The 20,181-nt window shown below is 45.1% G+C and overlaps 1 protein-coding gene across 6 annotated transcripts in view; it reads right to left on the reverse strand.

Annotated features, from left to right (window-relative positions):
* The window catches only part of LOC128341840 (stimulated by retinoic acid gene 6 protein-like), a 37,552-nt gene that overhangs the window by 7,407 nt on the left and 9,964 nt on the right, over positions 1-20,181 (reverse strand). For 4 of the 6 annotated variants that reach the window (XM_053288430.1, XM_053288429.1, XM_053288428.1 and 1 more), the window contains exons 6-14: positions 18,258-18,303; positions 16,808-16,936; positions 15,755-15,825; positions 11,293-11,404; positions 5,525-5,678; positions 3,660-3,735; positions 1,786-1,867; positions 584-632; positions 367-484 (exon numbers count right to left, since the gene is read on the reverse strand). In XM_053288430.1, the coding sequence (XP_053144405.1) occupies positions 367-484; positions 584-632; positions 1,786-1,867; positions 3,660-3,735; positions 5,525-5,678; positions 11,293-11,404; positions 15,755-15,825; positions 16,808-16,936; positions 18,258-18,303 (837 nt within the window). The remainder of the gene's footprint in view (positions 1-366; positions 485-583; positions 633-1,785; positions 1,868-3,659; positions 3,736-5,524; positions 5,679-11,292; positions 11,405-15,754; positions 15,826-16,807; positions 16,937-18,257; positions 18,304-20,181) is intronic. The other 2 variants (XM_053288431.1, XM_053288432.1) reach the window with 2 other exon arrangements.

The raw sequence follows: 20,181 nt of genomic DNA on the forward strand, positions 1-20,181 counted from the left end.
CATCTTTTAATGGCTTCCATCTCTTTAAAAAAAAAAAGGTTCCATCTATCAGTTAGGATTTCTGTAGCACTTTATACACCTTGCACGGTAATTTTTACAACAGCCTGTAAGGTTCCATATTATAGAAAGGAAGGGAAGGCTCATGAGCTTGGCTGAGAGACAATGGGCGAGATCCAGACTTAAGTTAGTCATTACTAAATCCCATTGAAATTAAGCTAGAGGTTTCACAGTTATTTCAACTGTGCTTAGTCTTAATCTGGATCCTGCTCGTTGGCATGTCTAAGAGCACCCACTGAAGTCATGGTTCACAGCGCAGTCTCTCAGCCATGCTACTACAGTAGTTGGATTAAAATGGAGGACACTTACATCCCAGTCCCCAAGGTTTTAACCATTTCTATCCCCTGGCCCTTCTTTATCGGCAAAACAAAGCTGTACATGAACATCACTCCAAAGAGGCACTGCACTGTGTGGATGACCAGTTGCCCTAGGAAAGAGCACACAAGTGATTAGTTAAAAAGGAAGTCAAAGGATTACCCCCACAATTAATACCAAATGCTTGCCCACAATATCGACCTTCACGTACCCCACAGAATGTATGCAATTTGCCAGCCAGAGTATCTTGCTATTGCTGCCTGTTGGTGGTAAAATAATATTTTTTTAAAAGACAGACTTTTTTTTTTTGTCCTGGGCTCCCACATAGGAAACAGAGACAAAGAACTTAGGCATTAGCCTGACCTGCGTCTCTAATGCAAATTCTTCAGTGGACTATATTGTTTTTGTAAGGTCATTGATATCAGTGTTATGTATTATAGCGTTCTAACCTTTAGGGTCTCTGTATATCTATAAAAGCTGGTTCCCAGCATTCTGTCTCACTCTCTCAACATTTCATCACACTCCAGTATGACCAAGAAACAGACCCCTGCATGGGGGTATGCAGGCAGGAGCTGACTTGATTCTTAATGGCTTGATTTCCAATGGCCAAGATCACTAGGGCCAGGGTTCAGATTTAACTCCCACCCTAAGTGTACCCCTTTACTTTCTCCCATACAAGCAAATGGCTATAGGATTCTCCTATGGGGGAAATAAAGCACTGCAGTAGGAGATACAATTGCAGTGGAGGCAAAACCTACCCTCACCGCCAGACACTTGGAAACTACTTTTCATTGACAGGGGAACTCAACATGCCCCTCCACACACACCCTAGATTAATAATAATCTGCACCTTATCAGATTTACTATAGGGTATCTCCCAACTTTAATTAGCCCATATAGCATCCAGTTTTTACTAGGGATGTCAGACCTGGAATTTGGAGCTGAATCATTATCTACATTTTAACCAATTAATTTATTACTTCTCTGAGTACACGGAAATGAAACTGGAAATGACCAAAAGATACCTAAGACATGTAAAATAAAGCAAAAGCTAACATTTTCTGGAAGAAACCTTTCTCCTTAGTTTCCTTTTACAGTAGCACACCGGAAACAGAAGAACCTGAAAAATGTACAAGTGTGTCTTTCAATCATAGCCTCACTGACTAAACTATGTCTTTGTCACACACACACACACACATTCTAATCCTGCATAAAATGCTTAGAGTCTATATTAGGCATGACACTGATAAGCAAGTGTTCAGGAACTGACAATGAGTATGTAGGCAGCCTAGGGGAGAGTCAGACAGAAGCAGAAGAGGTACGATTAGGTTAGATCGGTTCAGAGCAGGGTTTGCTAAAGAAGTGGATCCTCAAGATGGGGAAGACAGAAGCAACAACAGAGTGAAAACTCACCACACTTTGAGAAGATGAAAGTTTGCTAAATCCCAGTGGAAGGAATTGCTTCTCTCCTGCCCACAGCCGCTTCATGTGTTTTCTAGGGGGGAAATATACCATATATTCAATAGGTTCAGACTTTCAGCTTTATTGAGGTTTTCCCCCTCAAATGTAATCTTGCTGTAATGGCCCAGACCAACACAGCCCCCACTCACAGTAGCAACTCTGAGTGGGATACAAAGGAGGTGGGACCACCAGCAGCCTCAGCCCTGGATCTTGACACCAAACCAGACCCTGAGATTGCCCTGGAACTGGAGTCCCCCTCAGGTCCTGAACTCCCTCAGGCAGCAACCTCGGAACCCGAGCCCACTGCAGAGCCAGCATCTCCCACATCATCTCAACCCCCAATATCTGCACATCAGCTTCAGCAACAAGCTCGGGGACAAAGTGAAGGAGGAATGCCTGACTCCGTAAGGCTGACTCTTTAAGGCTTCCACGCTCCAGGCAAAGCCCAGGAGGAGAAGTCTGAGATCAGAGGTACTACTTAATGGTTCAGTCTGCTTCTGACTGTGTCAAGGCAACATGTGCCCTTGCACCTCTCCAAGGTTCTGCAACCTTGCTTCACCTTACTTCACCTCATCTTGTGAGCAACCAGGACAGGAAACTCGGCCTCATTTTTGCAGAGACAAATACTGCACAGCTGAGGCCCTTGAGTAGAAAAAGGCTGGCCTGTGAGCAGGAAGCTCCTTAAATCGCCCAGAGCAGAGCTGTAGAGGTGTGCACAAAACCGCCTAGTTCGGTTTGAATCGATCTGGACTCGAACCAAACCATGCATCTTGAGCCGGGCCCCAGTTTGGCTCAAGACCAAACCAGTTCAGGCCCAGTGGGGGGGTGGGAGTTATATAATTTTTATTTATTTTTATTTATTTATTTTAAACTTCCGGGCAGGTCTGACAGCCTCGGCGGGGGGTGTGGGGGTGTGCTGCCATAGCCACGAGAGGGTCTCCGAAGGTTTCTCCTCCCCTCAGTCTTCTTCAGATTGGTTCGGCCCATTTTGGGGCTGGTTCAGCCCTCTCCTGGCTCCCATTTTGAAGGCCACCCCTGCTAACTTGACAAAGAGGCACCTTTTAACGTGGTGATTCTCTTTATTTAGCAGTGGGAGAGAAACTGGCCCTACCCACCCCCAGCACAGTACCTCCAGTGACTGTTGCTGGTGTCTATCTTGTGTTTCTTTTTAGAATGTGAGCCCTTTGGGGACAGGGATCCATCTTATTTATTTATTTGTTATTTCTCTGTGTAAACCGCCCTGAGCCATTTTTGGAAGGGTGGTATAGAAATTGAATGAATGAATGAATGAATGAATGAATGAATGAATAAATAAATAAATAAATAAATAAATAAAGTGTACTAGCCAGTGCATGGCGGCAAATAAATAAATAAATAAATAAATTGCACTATCCAGTGCACAGTGGCCTTCAAAATGGCCACTGCAAGCTGGGAGAGGACTGAACCAGCCCATAAATGGACTGAATCAGCCTGAAAAAGACCATGGGGAAGGGAAACCTTTGGAGACCCCACCACAGCAGCAACCCCCAGAGGTCGCTGGACCCAGCCGTAAGTTTAGATAGATAGATAGATAGATAGATAGATAGACAGATAGACAGATAGATAGACAGATTTATATATAACTTATAGAACCTCCAAACTGGCCCGGGTGGTTCAGTTCAAAGTCAAACCAAACCAAATTGGGCCCTGTTCGGCTTGAGGGTGAGCCATCAAACAGGCTCGGTTCAATGATGACCCGGCTTGACCTCAAGCCGGTTCGCAAATCCCTACAGAGCTGTGGCAAGAGTACAGATAGTCACGAACTCAGGGCCAAAGTATATCCATACCTGTAGCAGGCTAAGATGTGGAACACGTAGCTTACACATATGAGACAGGAAGTGAAGGTGGTCACAACCCAAACACCTGTGGGACAAGCAACCATCATCTTTGTTCTTGCCATTTGTTGACATCCCCATCCCAACAACACAACAGGTACAGAAAGTATGAGCAAACATACTTGTAAGCTTTAGAATCATGATTCTGCCCCCTGCCCCTCGCCGCAACCTTTGTGTGAACTAGAAGTGAAACTGAAGACCTGCACAGGAAAAGCTAAGTAGGCTCCACTATGAAGGTCACACTTCCTTGGTCAATGTTCATGTTGCCCCTTAAGTATGAGCAGGAGGATGGAACTCTTGCCTCCTGGCGAATCTGAATGTTCTAAGGCAGGGCTGCTCAAATTCAGCCCTCCAACTGGTTTTGGACTACAGCTCCCAGCATCCCCAGCTATGTGTCCAGTAGTCAGGGATGAAGGAAGTTGTAGTCCAACATTTGCAGGAGGGCTAAAGTTGAGCAGCCCTGATCTAAGGTAAAGAAGGAGAGCACAGTGGGGTTGGGGGGGGCAGTGAAGTCCCCCCTTCAGCCTGACCCTGAGCCCAGTAGCAGGAATTTGCCTTCCCTCTCCAATATCTGGTGACTCCCTAGAAACAGTCAACCTGAAAAAGGCTTTGGTCATTGCAGGTGAAGATAACATTCCAGAATCCCAACCCCAGCCCAAGCCCTATCATGCTGAAATGTTGCAACTTTTGCATTTATGGTGGCTGGCATGATGAGGAAAAAAGTAGTCCCATTGAAATTTTAAAAAATGAATTGGGTACTGAGGCGCTTCATACAATTAGTGTGAAGCGCCGGGAGGGTTAGTGCGGGAGGGTTAGAGCACACATGAGCAGAACACTTGCCCTGGGCGGCTGGATTGGCCAGCTACCGGCTCCATTACGGAGCCAGTAGGGGCAGCAGGGATTGAGGGCCACCCAGCCCCCTGAAGTCCCAGCATGCCCTGCGTGAGTGTGCAAGGCATGCTGGGGACACACACACACACACACACCCGAGGCTGCGAGGCTTGATGGCGTGGAGACACCCCATGGCATCTCATGACCCAAAAGCCAGGGTTAGCAGAGTGCTCGCTCCGCTAACCTGGGTTAAGGGGAGGGGTTCTTAGGCAGGCTATCCACCAGAGAACCACTGGGCTCGCCCGGTGGTTCTCATGACCGCGCAAAAGCAGGCTGGGCTGCATTTGCCTGTTTTCGCGCAGTTGTGTGAATAGCTTCACTATCTAACTTGTCCTTTTGATTTCAATGGGACCACCCTGATTAATTTTCCTCATGTCAGCCATTATACGTACAGTGCCTCTGCACCTCTCTCATGCTGTCATCCACACATGTGAACAATGGGTTGACAGTGGAACAGTCTGCTTTGTACAGTGGTGGGATCTCCTTTGCTGGAGTTTTTCAAACAGAGGTTGGGCAACCATCTGTCAGAGATGCTGAAGCAGTTTCCTGCAGTGAGCTTAGACTAGAAGGCGTTCAAGCCAGGCAGTAATGGCTGGTATGTATGGGACAGGGAGGGCACTAAACAAGCCACAGGTACATCTCGTTCCTGCTCTCCTCTCCCCGCCCTGACCACCATGCTCTGCCTTGCTTTGCCCACCACCACATTAACCCTTGGCACATGGGTTGGTCATTTGTCCAGTTCCCATATGGACATTATGAGTAACGGACATTATGAGTTACAGATACAGGGAATGGAAAAAAAATATTGAAGTGTCATGAGTGAAAAGTTGTTCAAAGACAACCACCGACTGGTTATTTTTGTGGCCAACACATACACTCCTACTAAATCACAGGGAGATTTTAGGAGTGTGATACCATGTATGTACCTTCTGTGATGCCAATAAGCTCTTTCCCGTGCTGGACACCAGATACAACTACTTTTGATGTGCTGTTGGAAGCAATAAGCATCTCAAAATTCTCCTCCAGAGTTTTCAGTGTACGCAAAACAAGGCTGTAAACATAATATTCAATCACAACAAACTGGAGGACAAATGAGAGAGAAACAACTATTTAGTCACCATGCAACAATGATTCCCCTATTCCATGCTGCTGATTGGCTGACTCCTTTAAAGATCTACACTTTATGTAGACATTTATGTAGACATTCAGAATAAATGGTTGTTGCACTTAATAGCAGCAATTCACAACAAAACCCTGATACATAAGACTGATAAGACCAGAGTAGCATGCAAGCCCCTTCCCTGCAGCTGGATCCAGAACCAACCTTCGGAGTGAGTGAGCCATATGGTTGCTCAGGGTGCCTGCCTGGAAGAAGTATCAAGTTGCGCTTGGTGGCTCACTGCTTGTTAGCTGCACTGTACTCACCATGGGGGGAGAGGGTGCCAAAGGGCAATCTTCACCCAGGGAGCTATTTATCCTAGGGCCAGTCCTGGCTGGATCCTACACTACACTGGAGGGAACCAAATATATGCAGATACACCAGGATCACAGGGATCCAAGAAGCAGTGACAGTGAAAAGGGGAAACAGCCACGTCATTTGCCAGACTCAGGTAGCTCCTCCTTATAAACAGTTCTAGAGAGACGTGGTTTCACTCAGAAGGGTCTCCAGTGTCCCACTGAGGTCACACTTAAATCCACCCTAATAGTACGCAGCGGATACTGGCCCCAGTCCAGCCATTGTAATTCTGGGTGGGTTCACAAATAATGCAGAACCTACTTGCAGAGTGGGTAACCAACTTGTCTGTGACTGTCTGAACCCACATGAAGGCAGGAACAAGAGGCACTCAAGGAGGGAAACCTAGACGTGTAACCAAGATTTGATGTTGGCTGCTCCCCCTGAGGTCTGTGCTACACCCGAATGACTGATAAGCCAAATAATTGGTGGTGCAAAACTATTTATTGTAGAAAAACAAGTTCCTATGTATTTCAAGGCGCAACCTCTGCCTCAGGGGGTATTCTTTTTCCTGCAAAGTACAAAAACATATTTTCCCAATGGGAAAGATTTCCCCATTATCGTTGGGAAAAGGTAATGTTTTTATACTTTGCAGGAAAAATAATAAGAACATAAGAACAGCCCTGCTGGATCAGGCCCAAGGCCCATCTAGTCCAGCATCTCGTTTCGCACAGAGGCCCACCAGATGCCGCTGGAAGCCACAGGCACGAGTTGAGGGCATGCCCTCTCTCCTACTGTTACTCCCCCGCATCTGGTACCCAGAGGCACCCCGCCCCCAAGGCTGGAGGTGACCTACAGGTGAAACTCGGAAAATTAGAATATCGTGCAAAAGTCCATTAATTTCAGTAATGAAAATTAAAAGGTGAAACTGATATATGAGACAGACGCATTACATGCAAAGCGAGATAAGTCAAGCCTTAATTTGTTATAATTGTGATGATCATGGCGTACAGCTCATGAAAACCCCAAATCCACAATCCCAGAAAATTAGAATATTACATGGAACCAAGACAAGGACTGTAGAATAGAACAATATCGGACCTCTGAAAAGTATAAGCATGCATATGTATTCAGTACTTGGTTTGGGCCCCTTTTGCAGCAATTACTGCCTCAATGCGGCGTGGCATGGATGCTATCAGCCTGTGGCACTGATGAGGTATTATGGAAGACCAGGATGCTTCATTAGCGGCCTTTAGCTCTTCTGCATTGTTTGGTCTCATGTCTCTCATCCTTCTCTCGGCAATGCCCCATAGATTCTCTATGGGGTCAGGTCAGGCGAGTTTGCTGGCCAATCAAGCACAGTACACTGTATACTTTTCAGAGGTCCGATATTGTTCAATTCTACAATCCTTGTCTTCTTGGTTCCATGTAATATTCTAATTTTCTGGGATTGTGGATTTGGGGTTTTCATGAGCTGTACGCCATGATCATCACAATTATAACAAATTAGGGCTTGACTTATCTCGCTTTGCATGTAATGCGTCTGTCTCATATATCAGTTTCACCTTTTAATTTGCATTACTGAAATTAATGGACTTTTGCACGATATTCTAATTTTCCGAGTTTCACCTGTACAGCCCTCCGACTAGTAGCCGTCAATAGACCTCTCCTCCAGGAAATTATCCAAACCCCTCTTAAAGCCATCCAGGTTGTTGGCTGTCACCACATCTCGTGGCAGAGAATTCCACAAGTTGATTATGCAATGTGTGAAAAAGTACTTCCGTTTGCAGGTCCTAGATTTCCTGGCAATCAGTTTCATGGGATGACCCCTGGTTCTAGTGTTATGGGAGAGGGAGAAGACTTTATCTCTATCCACTTTCTCCACACCATGCATGATTTTATAGACCTCTATCATGTCTCCCTGCAGTCGACTTTTTTCTAAACTAAATAGCCCCAGGTGTTGTAGCCTAGCCTCATAAGAAAGGTGCTCTAGGCCCTTGATCATCTTGGTTGCCCTCTTCTGCACCTTTTCCAGTTCTACAATGTCCTTTTTAGATGTGTTGACCAGAATTGTACGCAGTACTCCAGGTGTGGCCGCACCATAGTTTTGTATCAGGGCATTATAATATTAGCAGTTTTATTTTCAATCCCCTTCCTAATGATCTCTAGCATGGAATTGGCCTTTTTAAAAGCTGCTGCACATTGAGTCGACACTTTCAACGACCTGTCCACCACGACCCAAAGATCCCTCTCCTGGTCATTCACCAACAGCTCAGATCCCATCAGCATATACTTGAAGTTGGGGTTCTTCGTCCCAACGTGCATCACTTTACACTTGCCAACATTGAACTGCATTTGCCACTTTGTCGCCCACTCACCCAGTTTGGAGAGATCCTTTTGGAGCTGCTCACAATCAGTTATGGATTTCACTACCCGAAAGAGTTTGGTATCATCTGCAAATGTGGCCACCTTGCTGCTTACCCCTGCTTCTAGATCATTTATGAATAAATTAAAAAGCACTGGTCCCAGTACAGATCCCTGGGGGACCCCACTTCTTACTTCCCTCCATTGTGAAAACTCTCCATTTATACCTACCCCCTGTTTCCTGTCCTTCAACCAGTTAGCAATCCACACATGTACTTGTCCCCTTATCCCATGACCACTAAGTTTCCTCAGGAGTCATTGATGAAAAACTTTGTCAAAAGCTTTTTGGAAGTCCAGCTATACGATGTCGACTGGATCACCTTGATCCACACACTTGTTGACACTCTCAAAGAACTCCAAAAGGTTGGTCAGGCAAGATTTACCTTTGCGGAACCCATGCTGGTTCACTCCCAGCAGGGCCTGTTCTTCTATGTGCTTTACAATTTTATCCTTAAGGATGCTTTCCATCAATTTGCCTGGAACGGATGTTAAGCTAACCAGCCTGTAATTTCCCAGATCACCCCTGGATCCCTTCTTGAAAATCTGTGTTACATTTGCTACTCTCCAGTCCTCTGGTACAGAACCTGATTGCAGGGATAAGTTATATATTTTAGCAAGGAGGACGGCAATTTCACATTTGAGTTCTTTGAGGACTCTTGGATGGATGCCATCCAGCCCTGGTGATTTGCTAGTTTTCAGTTTTTCCAGACAGTTTAGAACATCATCTCTCGTCACTTCTATCTGGCTCAGTTCTTTAGCCGCCGTCCTCAAAAAGCCTGGTTCAGGAACAGGTATATGCTCAGTATCCTCTGCCGTGAAGACGGATGCAAAGAACTCATTTAGCTTCTTTGCAACCTCCATATCCTCCTTAATAATACCTTTCACTCCCTCACTGTCTAATGGTCCAACTGCCTCCCTGGCAGGTTTCCTGCTTCTGATGTATTTAAAGAAGTTTTTGTTATTCCCCTTGATGCTTTTAGCTAAATGTTCCTCAAACTCTCTTTTCGCCTCCCTTATTGTTGCCTTGCATTTCTTTTGCCAGCGTTTGTGTTCCTTTCTGTTCTCTTCATTTGGACAGGCCTTTCAATTTCGGAAGGAAGTCTTCTTCCCTTTTATGGCTTCCTTGATGGTACCCGTTAGCCATGCTGGCATCTTCCTGGACTTCGTGGTACCTTTCCTCCTTTTGGGTATACAATCTAACTGGGCTTCTAGTATTGTGGTTTTGAGTAAACTCCATGCACTCTGGAGCGAAGTGACTCTCCTGATTTTCCCTTTCAGCTTCCTTTTCACCATACTCCTCATTTTAGAGAAGTTTCCTCTTCTGAAATTCAAAATGTCTGTGTTAGACTTCCTTGGTGATTCTCTCCCCACATGTATGCTGAATTTGATGGCTCTATGGCCACTGTTCCCTAAAGGGTCGATGACACTGACATCACGCACCAGGTCCTGGGTGCCACTCAGAATTAAGTCCAAGGTTGCCTTCTCTCTGGTCCATTCCAAGACCAACTGTTCTAGGGCACAGTCATTTGGCGTATCTAGAAATGTAATAATATTCCCTAAGGAAGAGGTTACACCTTGAAACATGTAAGGATTTGTTCTTCCATAAGAAATAGTTTTGCACCACCTGTGCTTTGGCTTATCGCTTGTGCTGGAGTGGTGCCTTCCCTTCTTGTGTGTCTACATCTGAACTACGACTTCAACTATCATGAATATTTCATGAACCCATGCTCTTCAGGAACCTCTGGTTCATTCCAGGTGAGCCAGCCCCCTTTAGCATTGGGACCAATGGCTGTGAAGCAGCTGACTTAGTGAAGGCTTGCCAGGTGAAGGGCAGCAAGGCAGGCTGGGATAGCATCCAGGGCAGGGTGTAGCTATAACTGAGCAGATAGGTTCAAAGAACCCGGAGCCCCCAGCTCCTGAGGACCTACCAGCTCTACCCCTCCCTATTTTCTTCATGATCTCCCTCACTCCAAGGGGCTTCCAGGGAGAGGGGCGAACACAGGCCCCCTCACTCCTAGCTACACCCCGATCCAGGGCCTCACTGGGAGGCACAGACAGGGGACGTACCTCTGGCTCAACTAGGCTACTTCCAACAAACCAAGATATGTGATCATCTGCAGTGCCAACTTCAAGTTCCCTCCAAATCTTAGGGGGGAGGCGCCTCAGATTCCACATTATGTGTGAACCTGCCCTATGTCACCCTCAAACCAATCAGATAGAACTAACTGAAATCAAATACTGAAACTACTAGTCAAACTGCAAACTACATTAAATGCGTAATTAGTCCTATCATGCTTAGCGTTTATTTACTAACTAGGAATTACAGCATGGGGATGGGGGGATTTAATCCTTTATCCCTGCTGTGATCTCAGTCCAGACTGAAGCACCCTGTAGCTGCTCTTTGTCCTGGGAGAGAAGCTCCCATTAGTTTTGGGGGGTCTGAATTTGTGTTTCTTTGGGCCTGGCACAGCCTGCCTATGTGCCTGCCTAATTCCTTGCCACCTGCTCAACCTGCATGTTTCTAAATAAACAGATTTGGAAAATGCCCCTGGCACATTTAGCACTCTCTCCCCACTGCAAAAGAAATGTTCCCTTAAAGCCATCTTGCAACATCTTCTGGGAAACACATGAAAGTGGAACTCATTAAATCGTTCTGCTTTCACCTAACCTGGAGAGCCCAGCTATCTCCTAAAAGTTCTTCAGCAGGAAGATGTTACGTAGAGGAGGATACAGTATTGTGAGATGTCTCTTCACCCAGGAGGAGGAGGAGGAGGAGGAAAAAGACACTTTCCAATACTGTCCAGGGCCTTTACTTACGATATACAAACAAATAGTGGCAAGCACGGCCATGCTGATCATTCTGGTGGGGAATCTAAAGTAAGGGTCCCAATCATACACCTTCCGCTGGATCCAGGATTTCTGAGACTGCCTTTTAGTAGGAAAGAACATATATGAACAACACTGAGAAAATGGGTGACAACGGAAAGAAAGGTGGTTCGCCATGACAAAAAGTCTCCTAGAATAACCTCTCAAGTGTCACGTTAACCTCTCTCCTGCTAATGATATAACCTTCCTTTGATTCCATCTCTGCCATAAAAGCAGAAGGGAGACTCTGACTCAGACAGGGCAGTGTCCTCTCAACAAGTGCCTGCCCACATGAACTAGCTTTTCAAAACTTTAGCCACCACTGCTTCCTTATTGGACTTCCTTATTATGTTTACTTTCAGTCCATAAATGCCATCTTTCCCCTGCCAAAGGGAGACAGATGAAGTGATATTTATTAATCAGAAAACACAGCTCTGAGACACAAGTCTAGAGGGAGAGGCACTGGTATGGTGTGAGAGGTGTTAATAAGTTCCATCTTGATTTTTTTCCCCACAAAGGAGTCTACTATAGCATTAAGTCTTGAGAGCAAGTAGGACTAACCTGTTATGAATGAACCCCAGTCGGCCTCTTCTCATTGGATCTCCCTATTCTAGATTGGGGATACTTAACAAATGAGCAAACCTCAAACCCTCCAACATTACACAGATGGAGAGACACATGTTTTTGCAATGTACCCCTATCTTCATTATTTATTTATTTAAACATATGTATATACCACCCCAAACCTGCATCTCTGCCAAGTAACACAGTGTGAGCTGACCCCTGCTTCTTCTCCATAGAAGTAAGTCTTGACAATTTAAGCAAACTGGGCAAAGGAGCAACTTTGAAAGCAGCAGTGGCCCTCTTACATTCAGATTTAGCACAGGAAGAGCAACTATAGCTATGCAGGCCAGTATAACATCCCTCCCAGTGGCTGGTGCTGATGTTTTCCTTGTGTTTGACTGCGAGCCCTTCATGGACAGGGAACCATTTTCTCATTTCTTTTGCTATGTAAACCACTTTGAAAACTTTTAGATAGTATATATTGGGCTGGTGCACATGATTGCTCTAATGTTGGCTCTGTGGGATCTAGAGATTTCCACAGCACACACGCCCCCATACAGGGGCAGAGCTGCCATTGGGCGAACAGGTTCAAAGAACCCGGGCTGCCACCAATCAGGGGCCGCACCTTGTGCCCCAGACATGCGCCCCACATCTGACGTCAGATGTGGGGGGCGTGATTTCGCCCCCCACCTCTGATAAGGAAGTATCCTCTCAACAGGTGCCTGCCCACGTGAACCAGCATTTCAGGCCATTAGCCACCACTGCTTCTATATTTGACCTCCTTATTTCAGTCGGGGGACATGATTTTGCACGGCCCCATTTGGGAGGTCAATCGGCCAGTGCTGTGTTTTAAATGCATGGAGAGCTGCAGGGAGAGAAGGGAGAGCCACTACTGGCCATGCTGTGAATGCAAGTTCAAAGCTAAAATTATAGATCTCAACTTCATGTCAGGTTGATGGGTTGCCAACCAGAGATCAGGGACATGTTCTGGTTCTACCCAATTGTTCTACAAGACTGTGTGTGGCACGCCATAGGGATGGCTAAAGTGGGCCACTGTGCGAAACAGGATGCTGGACTAGATGGGCCTTAGGCCTGATCCAGTAGGGCTGTTCTTATGTTCTTAGATCCCCATGGAGCCAACATCAGACTGATCATGTGAACCCACCCAAATATTCCTAACAAATAAATAAATGAATAACCATTTCCCCTTGTAGCAATTGGCCCTCCCTTACCCTAAAGAGTTGACCGGAAGTGAAACCTGTCCTGACTGACAGGCTAGGGAATAGCCACTCAGCACACAGCGGGTGGGTCCTGGAGGGCCTTTCAGCAAGAAGAGAAGGGGTTCTTTGTCCTCAGTTGGAGCCAGGCAGGGCAAACAACAGGTTGGCTGGTCAGGCTACGGCGGCAACCAGGAGGGCTGCAATCCTGGGAAGTTAGGACCGCAGGGGCCTGAAGTCTCTACCATGGATTTGGTGAGTTCAGGAGAGAAGCCAGGTCTTTGGCTTCGGGGAAATGCTTAATCTAGGGAACAGTTTGTTAGCTAACATTAGACTTTACTTTGGTGTGCTTTGCAAATCCTTACAACTTACAAATTGCAAATCCTTACAATTGTGTTTTATCTGTAACGTACTTAAGCTAAGGAAAACTGAGCCAACGCCCTTTCCATCTAGGGCATTGTAAAAGTCTCTGTAGACGCTCAAAGGGGCTTTTTGCATTGTCTTACATCTATGTTCTATACAACTGGGTAACCACAAGTCTTAAAGTGTGCCAGCCCAATATCATCTGAGGGTGTTTTCTGAAGTATTCTTGCAAATATTGCATGTTTCTTGTACCTGTAACTAAAAGCTGAGAAAGCCTCAGATGGAAACAGTCTGTAGTATTTTTAATAAAGCTTTTCTCTTTTTGTTCTCTGTATTTTACCTGCCTCTGAGTGGACTTTTAACTCAGGAAAAAGGGGTTCTACTCTGGTGCAACACATATCAATTTTGACTGTTCAGTGACTCTACCGGGTTTTCTTATCATATGTAGGCTGAACATGGAGAGGCTTTTGTGTACTTTTCCAATAGTGAAGGGAAGGAGAGACTTCCTGGACACTCACCCAAATCCGGTGGGGGTGGGGCAAACTCTGTAATAATTAGGATGTGGTGACAGCACTATGGAAGAAGCAGTTTAAGTTTTAAAGGAACAGCCTTTGTTGAGCAAACGTGGAGGGAATGATTCAGCATTTTTCTTCCCCCCATGTGGGCTTGCTTTGAGACAAAGGCTGGGCTAAAATCCACTAAACCCCTTCTTGAACTTAAGAACATTTAATGGAACATTTTATCTCAGAAGGAATCTTGGTTACAAGACAGCTGCAACTCAAACATATTCACTCAACATTTACTATTTGTCTATAATTTGGGTTGCCAATAAATGTTTTATAGCAAGGAGAGAACCAGTCTGACTCACAGAGGATAGCCTTATCTGCTGTAAAAGTTTCCATAATTTGGAAAAGTGTTCTAGAGTCAATGGTGATTCTGATGTCTGATCCAATGAAGACTCATATGTACTATATTTGCATATAAGGTCTTAATCAAATGATAAAAGGACTTTAATGTCTGCATGAGTTGTATTGTATGGTGTGTGTGATGAATTTTAGATATATTTATTATTTGATCTATATAATTGTGAATTTGTATTTTAAGATTATATGTCTATACTCATTTGTTCTGAAGACTAATTCTGAGAAGGTGAAAACTGAACCTACTATCTGGAAAGGTGACTATGGAGGGGATGGAAATGAAGCAGTACACTGACATTTTATGTTGTGTTTGTGTGCTTGCATTTACAGGCATGTGCACAACAGTTCAGATGTAACTGTCTCCCACTCAGATATGTGACAACCAGAAACCCAGGAGAAGGGACTGAAACCTGAAGAACTCGAGTACACACATGTGTACCCAATCAACATTTAAAAAATACATCCCAGCATCATCCTCAAAGGGAAACTAGGGGTAAACTACAAACAGTGTTTTACCAAGCACAAATACTAGAACATAGGGACTGGCAGGGATGTTCCTTAATTCAGCAAATTGAGGCAAGAGCCTCAAGAGCCTATGGTGAATTATTAGGGAGTGGTCAGCAGCTGCTTCCCTCCCCCACACCTGCTGCTCTGCCCACCATCTCAATTTACTCACCTGCTGCCACTACTACTACCATCACTACCAACAACAACCTCCTCTGCCAGCATGTAAAGAGATGCTCCATCCATTTCCTCAGGGTGCTGTGTTTGAAAAGGAAGAGGATGAAGCAGAAGAGGAAGTGTGGAGGAGAGGCAAATGAGGGGATAGACATTATTGTGGAATGTCTTAACCTTCCCCTCTCTGCTCCTCTCCTCTGCTCCATACTTCATCCTCCAGTCCATCTGTCCTCTTCCTTTTCATATATAACATGTTAAGGAGCAAGACAAAGCAGCTTTTTGTGTGCTGGCAGCTACAAAGGAGGAAATCAATGGAATTCACAGCACGAGGAGAGGCAGTGGAGACAGGGATGTAGCTATAATTGAGCAGATGGGTTCAAAGAAACTGGGCCTCCGCGCTCCTGAGGGGCCCCCAGATCCACCTTTCCCTATTTTCTTCATTATCTCCCTCACTCCAAGGGGCCACCGGAGAGAGGGATGAACACAGGTCCCCTCTCCCCTAGCTAAGCCCCTGAGTGGAGAGGCAAGGGCAGCATTAGGCACACAGGTCTCTCTTGGGCTGCCCCATGTGCCAAGAATATGGGGAGAGTTGCAGGGTGTGAGAAGACTCTGCCCTTTTCTTTTTTTTAGACTTAAAGGGAAATGTTCCTGGAACAGAATGACTATTCTTACTGCAGTGGAGGCTTCCTTAACAGTTGCTGGACATATTGTGCTTGATGTACCTCCAGGAAAGATGTTTCCTCCTGTGGGGAGAAGGAAAGAGCTGCTTATTCCAGGAATCACACTTTTCAGTTGACAGACTATAAACTGAGGGACAGAGGTGATCCTCTGACTCACGGACAGTTAGAAAGAGGTCACTTTGAAATCTTAAAGATAATGATATGTCAGCAGGATTTGAGAAAGTTACCTTCTGAAATACAGATTATGGAGTATTCTGATCACTGTATAGAAGCCTTTGAAAGAACATAAAACCCATCAAAGCCATCTCCTAAATTATCAAGCATGAAGACACCTTCTTGTGTCTCTCTTCCAAGAAAATGGGTATGGAATTTTAAAACATCCAGTATTTTGATGCAAGAGTGAAAACAGATTGCAGATATTCTAGGGTGAAGTCATTGCAAGTATGGCTGGTGATGGTTTGAAAGCATCTATGCGGCCTTGAAAATATCCTAGAGTGAGTTCTGAAAGTTTCCAGTATGTGAGGAGGGGAGAGGAGGCAGCAATAGCAAGTGCCCATTGGTCAATGCCTGTGACATCACAATATGCCTCTCTCATATTCCTGGAACAGTGTAACAACTGTTTTTTAGATGTGCATGTTTTTCAATGAGGCGTTGAAAAGTATATATCAAATTATACATGTCATTTGAAAATATTTATATTTTAAAAATAGGTGGTCAGCCCACCTAAAGCACAATTGGGGGTGGGGGGCAAGACTGATCTGATGTGTAGTTAGCACATATATATGTGTGCAAGGCAAGTCATATTTATTTGATTGATTAATTGATTGATTGATTGATTGATTGATTGATATACCGCCCTTCCAAAATGGCTCAGAGCAGTTTAAAGCCAAAACCATGGGCAAAGAATCCATTATTAAGAATGTCTGTCTATTCTCAAAGTTAGGATTGTTGAACTGTAAAGAGGCAACAGAAGATACCTTAAGGGTCAAGATGAGAATGTCCAAAATGAGCAGAAAATGAATGCATGTTACCCAAGAATACTCACATTTAGAAGGTGCAGCCTGAATCTGATCCATAATGTTTTCACAAATATATGGACAAATCTGCTTAGCAGGAAAACCAGACAGAGCAAAGAGGGCCAGTAAAACATTATCTTTTCGTAGTGCCCTATTATCTGTGCAGAAAAAGCTGAATTACAAAGGGCACCTTTGTGCTGCAATGAGTCATTTCTATGGTGAGAGCAAACTGATAATTACTTCTCTCTCAGGCCTTAGCACCACATTACTTCCCAATCAGCGGGGGACGATTCTCTCCTCCTATCCTATCCCACCAACTGTATTCCATTCCAGAAAGGATTTTATGGCCTATAAGCACACAGCTAATACGACCTGCAATGGGGTTGCTCCTGACTGTCTGCTTTCCCAAAGCCTCCAGGAAACCGATAGCTGGCTTTTCTTCTCCTACCTTGAAAACATGTCTAAATTCTCCAAACTGAACAGAACACGTTGTATATTTCATATTTACAAGTGTGGATATATTAAGTGATCTCACGGAGATTGGTTTTGCACCCTTTCCCAGGTTGCACCTTGGCCAGGTACTACTACCACCCCATTCTAATTATGCTACCGGCAGCTGCATAGAGTTGTCACCCTCCTCCCCAAAGAGCAACAGCAGCTACACTATTAAGAACTCATGTTTTTCTGCTTTGGAGCCTGTGGCAGTACCAGAGGCGGTGGGGACAGAGAGCAAGCACAAAAGGGGTGAAGTGCCTTTATGGGTGGGCAAGCTGCGTCCCACATATTAGATTTATGAAACAGAAATGGAGGGGCAGGTGGGAGGCAAGTACTTGTTTGAGGGGATGATTGCCCCATCCCCCCCACCTCGAGCCACCCTTGTTTGGATCCCTGTCCTACACATCTGGTGCAAGACCTTTGACTGGCTTTGCAAAATAAGGCCCACTCTACAACTTAAATGGTGTTGCAGTGGTTAAGATACTGGTATATAATCTTGGAAGTCCCAAGTTCAAATCTTACTTCAGTCACAAATTCACTAGGTGGCCTTGGACAAGTTTCTCTCCCTCAGCCTCAGTTCTCCACTCCAGTCCCCATTTATAGATGGGAATAAGAATATAAGAGCACAAGAACAGCCCTCCTGGGTCAGGCCCAAGGCCTATCTAATCCAGCATCCTGTTTCCCAACAGTGGCCCACCAGATGCCTCTGAGAAGTCCACAGGCAAGAGGTGAGGGCATCATCATCATAATGCTAGCCTATCTTACAAGGTTGTTATAAGAATTCCCAAGATACTGTAGCACTCTGAGCACTCAGGAAAAGTGCTACATAAGTACAAGAGGAATAAGTCAAGGTATCTGGATTTCATTTCATCAGCACTAAGCACTTCAAGTACTTAAATCTCTTTAATTTAACATCTCCTACTGTCAGTGCCACCTCTTTTATAAAAATGTGCAATCAATATTTTAGCATAGCCGCACACTCACTTGTCCATGTGGGCACTGTACAATGTGCATAACCATGATCACCAACCTGGAAAATAAAAAGGTAGTGTTAACGGTAGGATCATTCTGAAGCTGAACTAATATGATCAGGTATCCTTTCTATCCATGAGCCGTTCCTTCAGTGATCTAAACAGACACAGAAATTCACCAGCATCAACCAGATAGCAAGATTAAGACCTACCTGGCTTAGGACAGAAAACTCATAACTGTTCCCGGTGTGTGTAGGTTCTAAACGCAGTTGCCGCCACAGCCCCCTTTGTTCACACACACACACACACACACAGACAGTGGCTGACATGTTCATAATGCTGGCCATTCTCAGCTGCCCATGCTTCTATAGCAGGGATTCTCAACGTGTGGATCCCCAGATGTAATTGGACTTCAACTCCCATAATTCCTACCAAAGGCCACTGGGGCTGGGGATTATGGGAGCTGAAGTCCAATCACATCTGGGGACCCACACGTTGAGAAACCCTTTTCTATAGGCTCCTAAGGACGCACTAGAGGTCTTGCACAAGAGTGCAGGGAAAAAACTATAACTGAGCCAACATGTTCAAGAAATACAAGCCACTATCCACTAGGGGCTGCCTCTCCTCCACTTCCAGCCCCCAGTAGTGGCACTGGAAGAGGAGGGGACAAGAAAGTGAGCCATCACAGAGATAGTAGCTATGGAACCGGGGTGGCAGGGGGCAAAGGGGGCTGTGGCAGCAACTGCATTTGGAACACAGGTCACTGCCAACATCACTATGCCACTGTAAGAGTGCAAATACTTTAAGTAGGAATGTGCAGAATGTTTCGCCAGTGAAACATTTTGACGTGAAATGGGCCATTTCAAGTGTTTCAAGCTTGAAACAGAACACCCTTTAAATAAAGAGTCTGTTTCGAGCTTGGAGCAGAACAAACCACCTTTCGTTCAAAATGTTTCCACGTTCCAAGCACCATTTGCAGGGTCTATTTTTCCCTTGCTGATTGGTTTTCTGGCACTGGCTTCCAATTAGCTTGCAATCTCCTTGCTTCTAGGGTTTGCTTGCTATCATACAAATCAAGTGTTGTCATGAGCAACTGCACCCCCATTGGCTGGAGGGAGGGAAGAGGGAGGGGGAACACAAAAAGAGGGAATTTCAAATTTAAAATGTATTCAAAGGGACTGGGAGGCACAGAGAGCCCTATACTGTGCCTCTCTGAAGAAGAGGATACGTCAGGACAGGGCGCTTTCCAGATTAAACACTAAACAGGGGTAAAATGCTTCGACTTGGCAGGATCGTATTGAAGATGATCCCCAGAATCTCAAACTCCTACAATGAAGACAACTATTTTTATGGGAAAATACAGCTATTTTTCTTATAACATTGTAGCACTATAACGCAAAGATAAAATCCAAAAGAAGGAATTGGAAATGTGAATGGCACCTTGCTGTAGGGATGTGCACAGAACCAGTCAGGGGTGGCTCGAAGGGATGGGGGGTAGGATTTTAAGGATGTGGGAGGGTGCATTTACCCTCCGGCACTGGAGTTCTGTAAAATTCCTCGGAGCGGCAGCATACCTCCCTGCCACCCCTTCCCCTCTTCAGCTGGAAGTAGCTGGAAGTACCAGGCACGTCAGACAGGCTCGCACACTATCGCGATGTGCACAAATGTTTCAAGTTGTTTTATTTAAATAGCCGGCTCGACCGCTGTTTTGGCAAAACAGTTCAGCTGTTTTGTGTTCTGTTTCAAATTCAAAACAGAACACAAAATCCATTTCATGCACATCCCTGACTTAAAGTAATGAACCCACATTTGGGGAATGTTACTTATATTGGAAATATTTGTAAAAGCGGATACTCAGCTATTTTCTTTAAGAGCCACCTGACAGGCAGATGTTCAACAGCTGGATGTTTTCCTAGTACGAGGGCAGAGATAAAGAA

Source organism: Hemicordylus capensis, chromosome 2 (genome assembly GCF_027244095.1).
Source record: "Hemicordylus capensis ecotype Gifberg chromosome 2, rHemCap1.1.pri, whole genome shotgun sequence".
Classification (NCBI taxonomy): Eukaryota; Metazoa; Chordata; class Lepidosauria; order Squamata; family Cordylidae; genus Hemicordylus; species Hemicordylus capensis.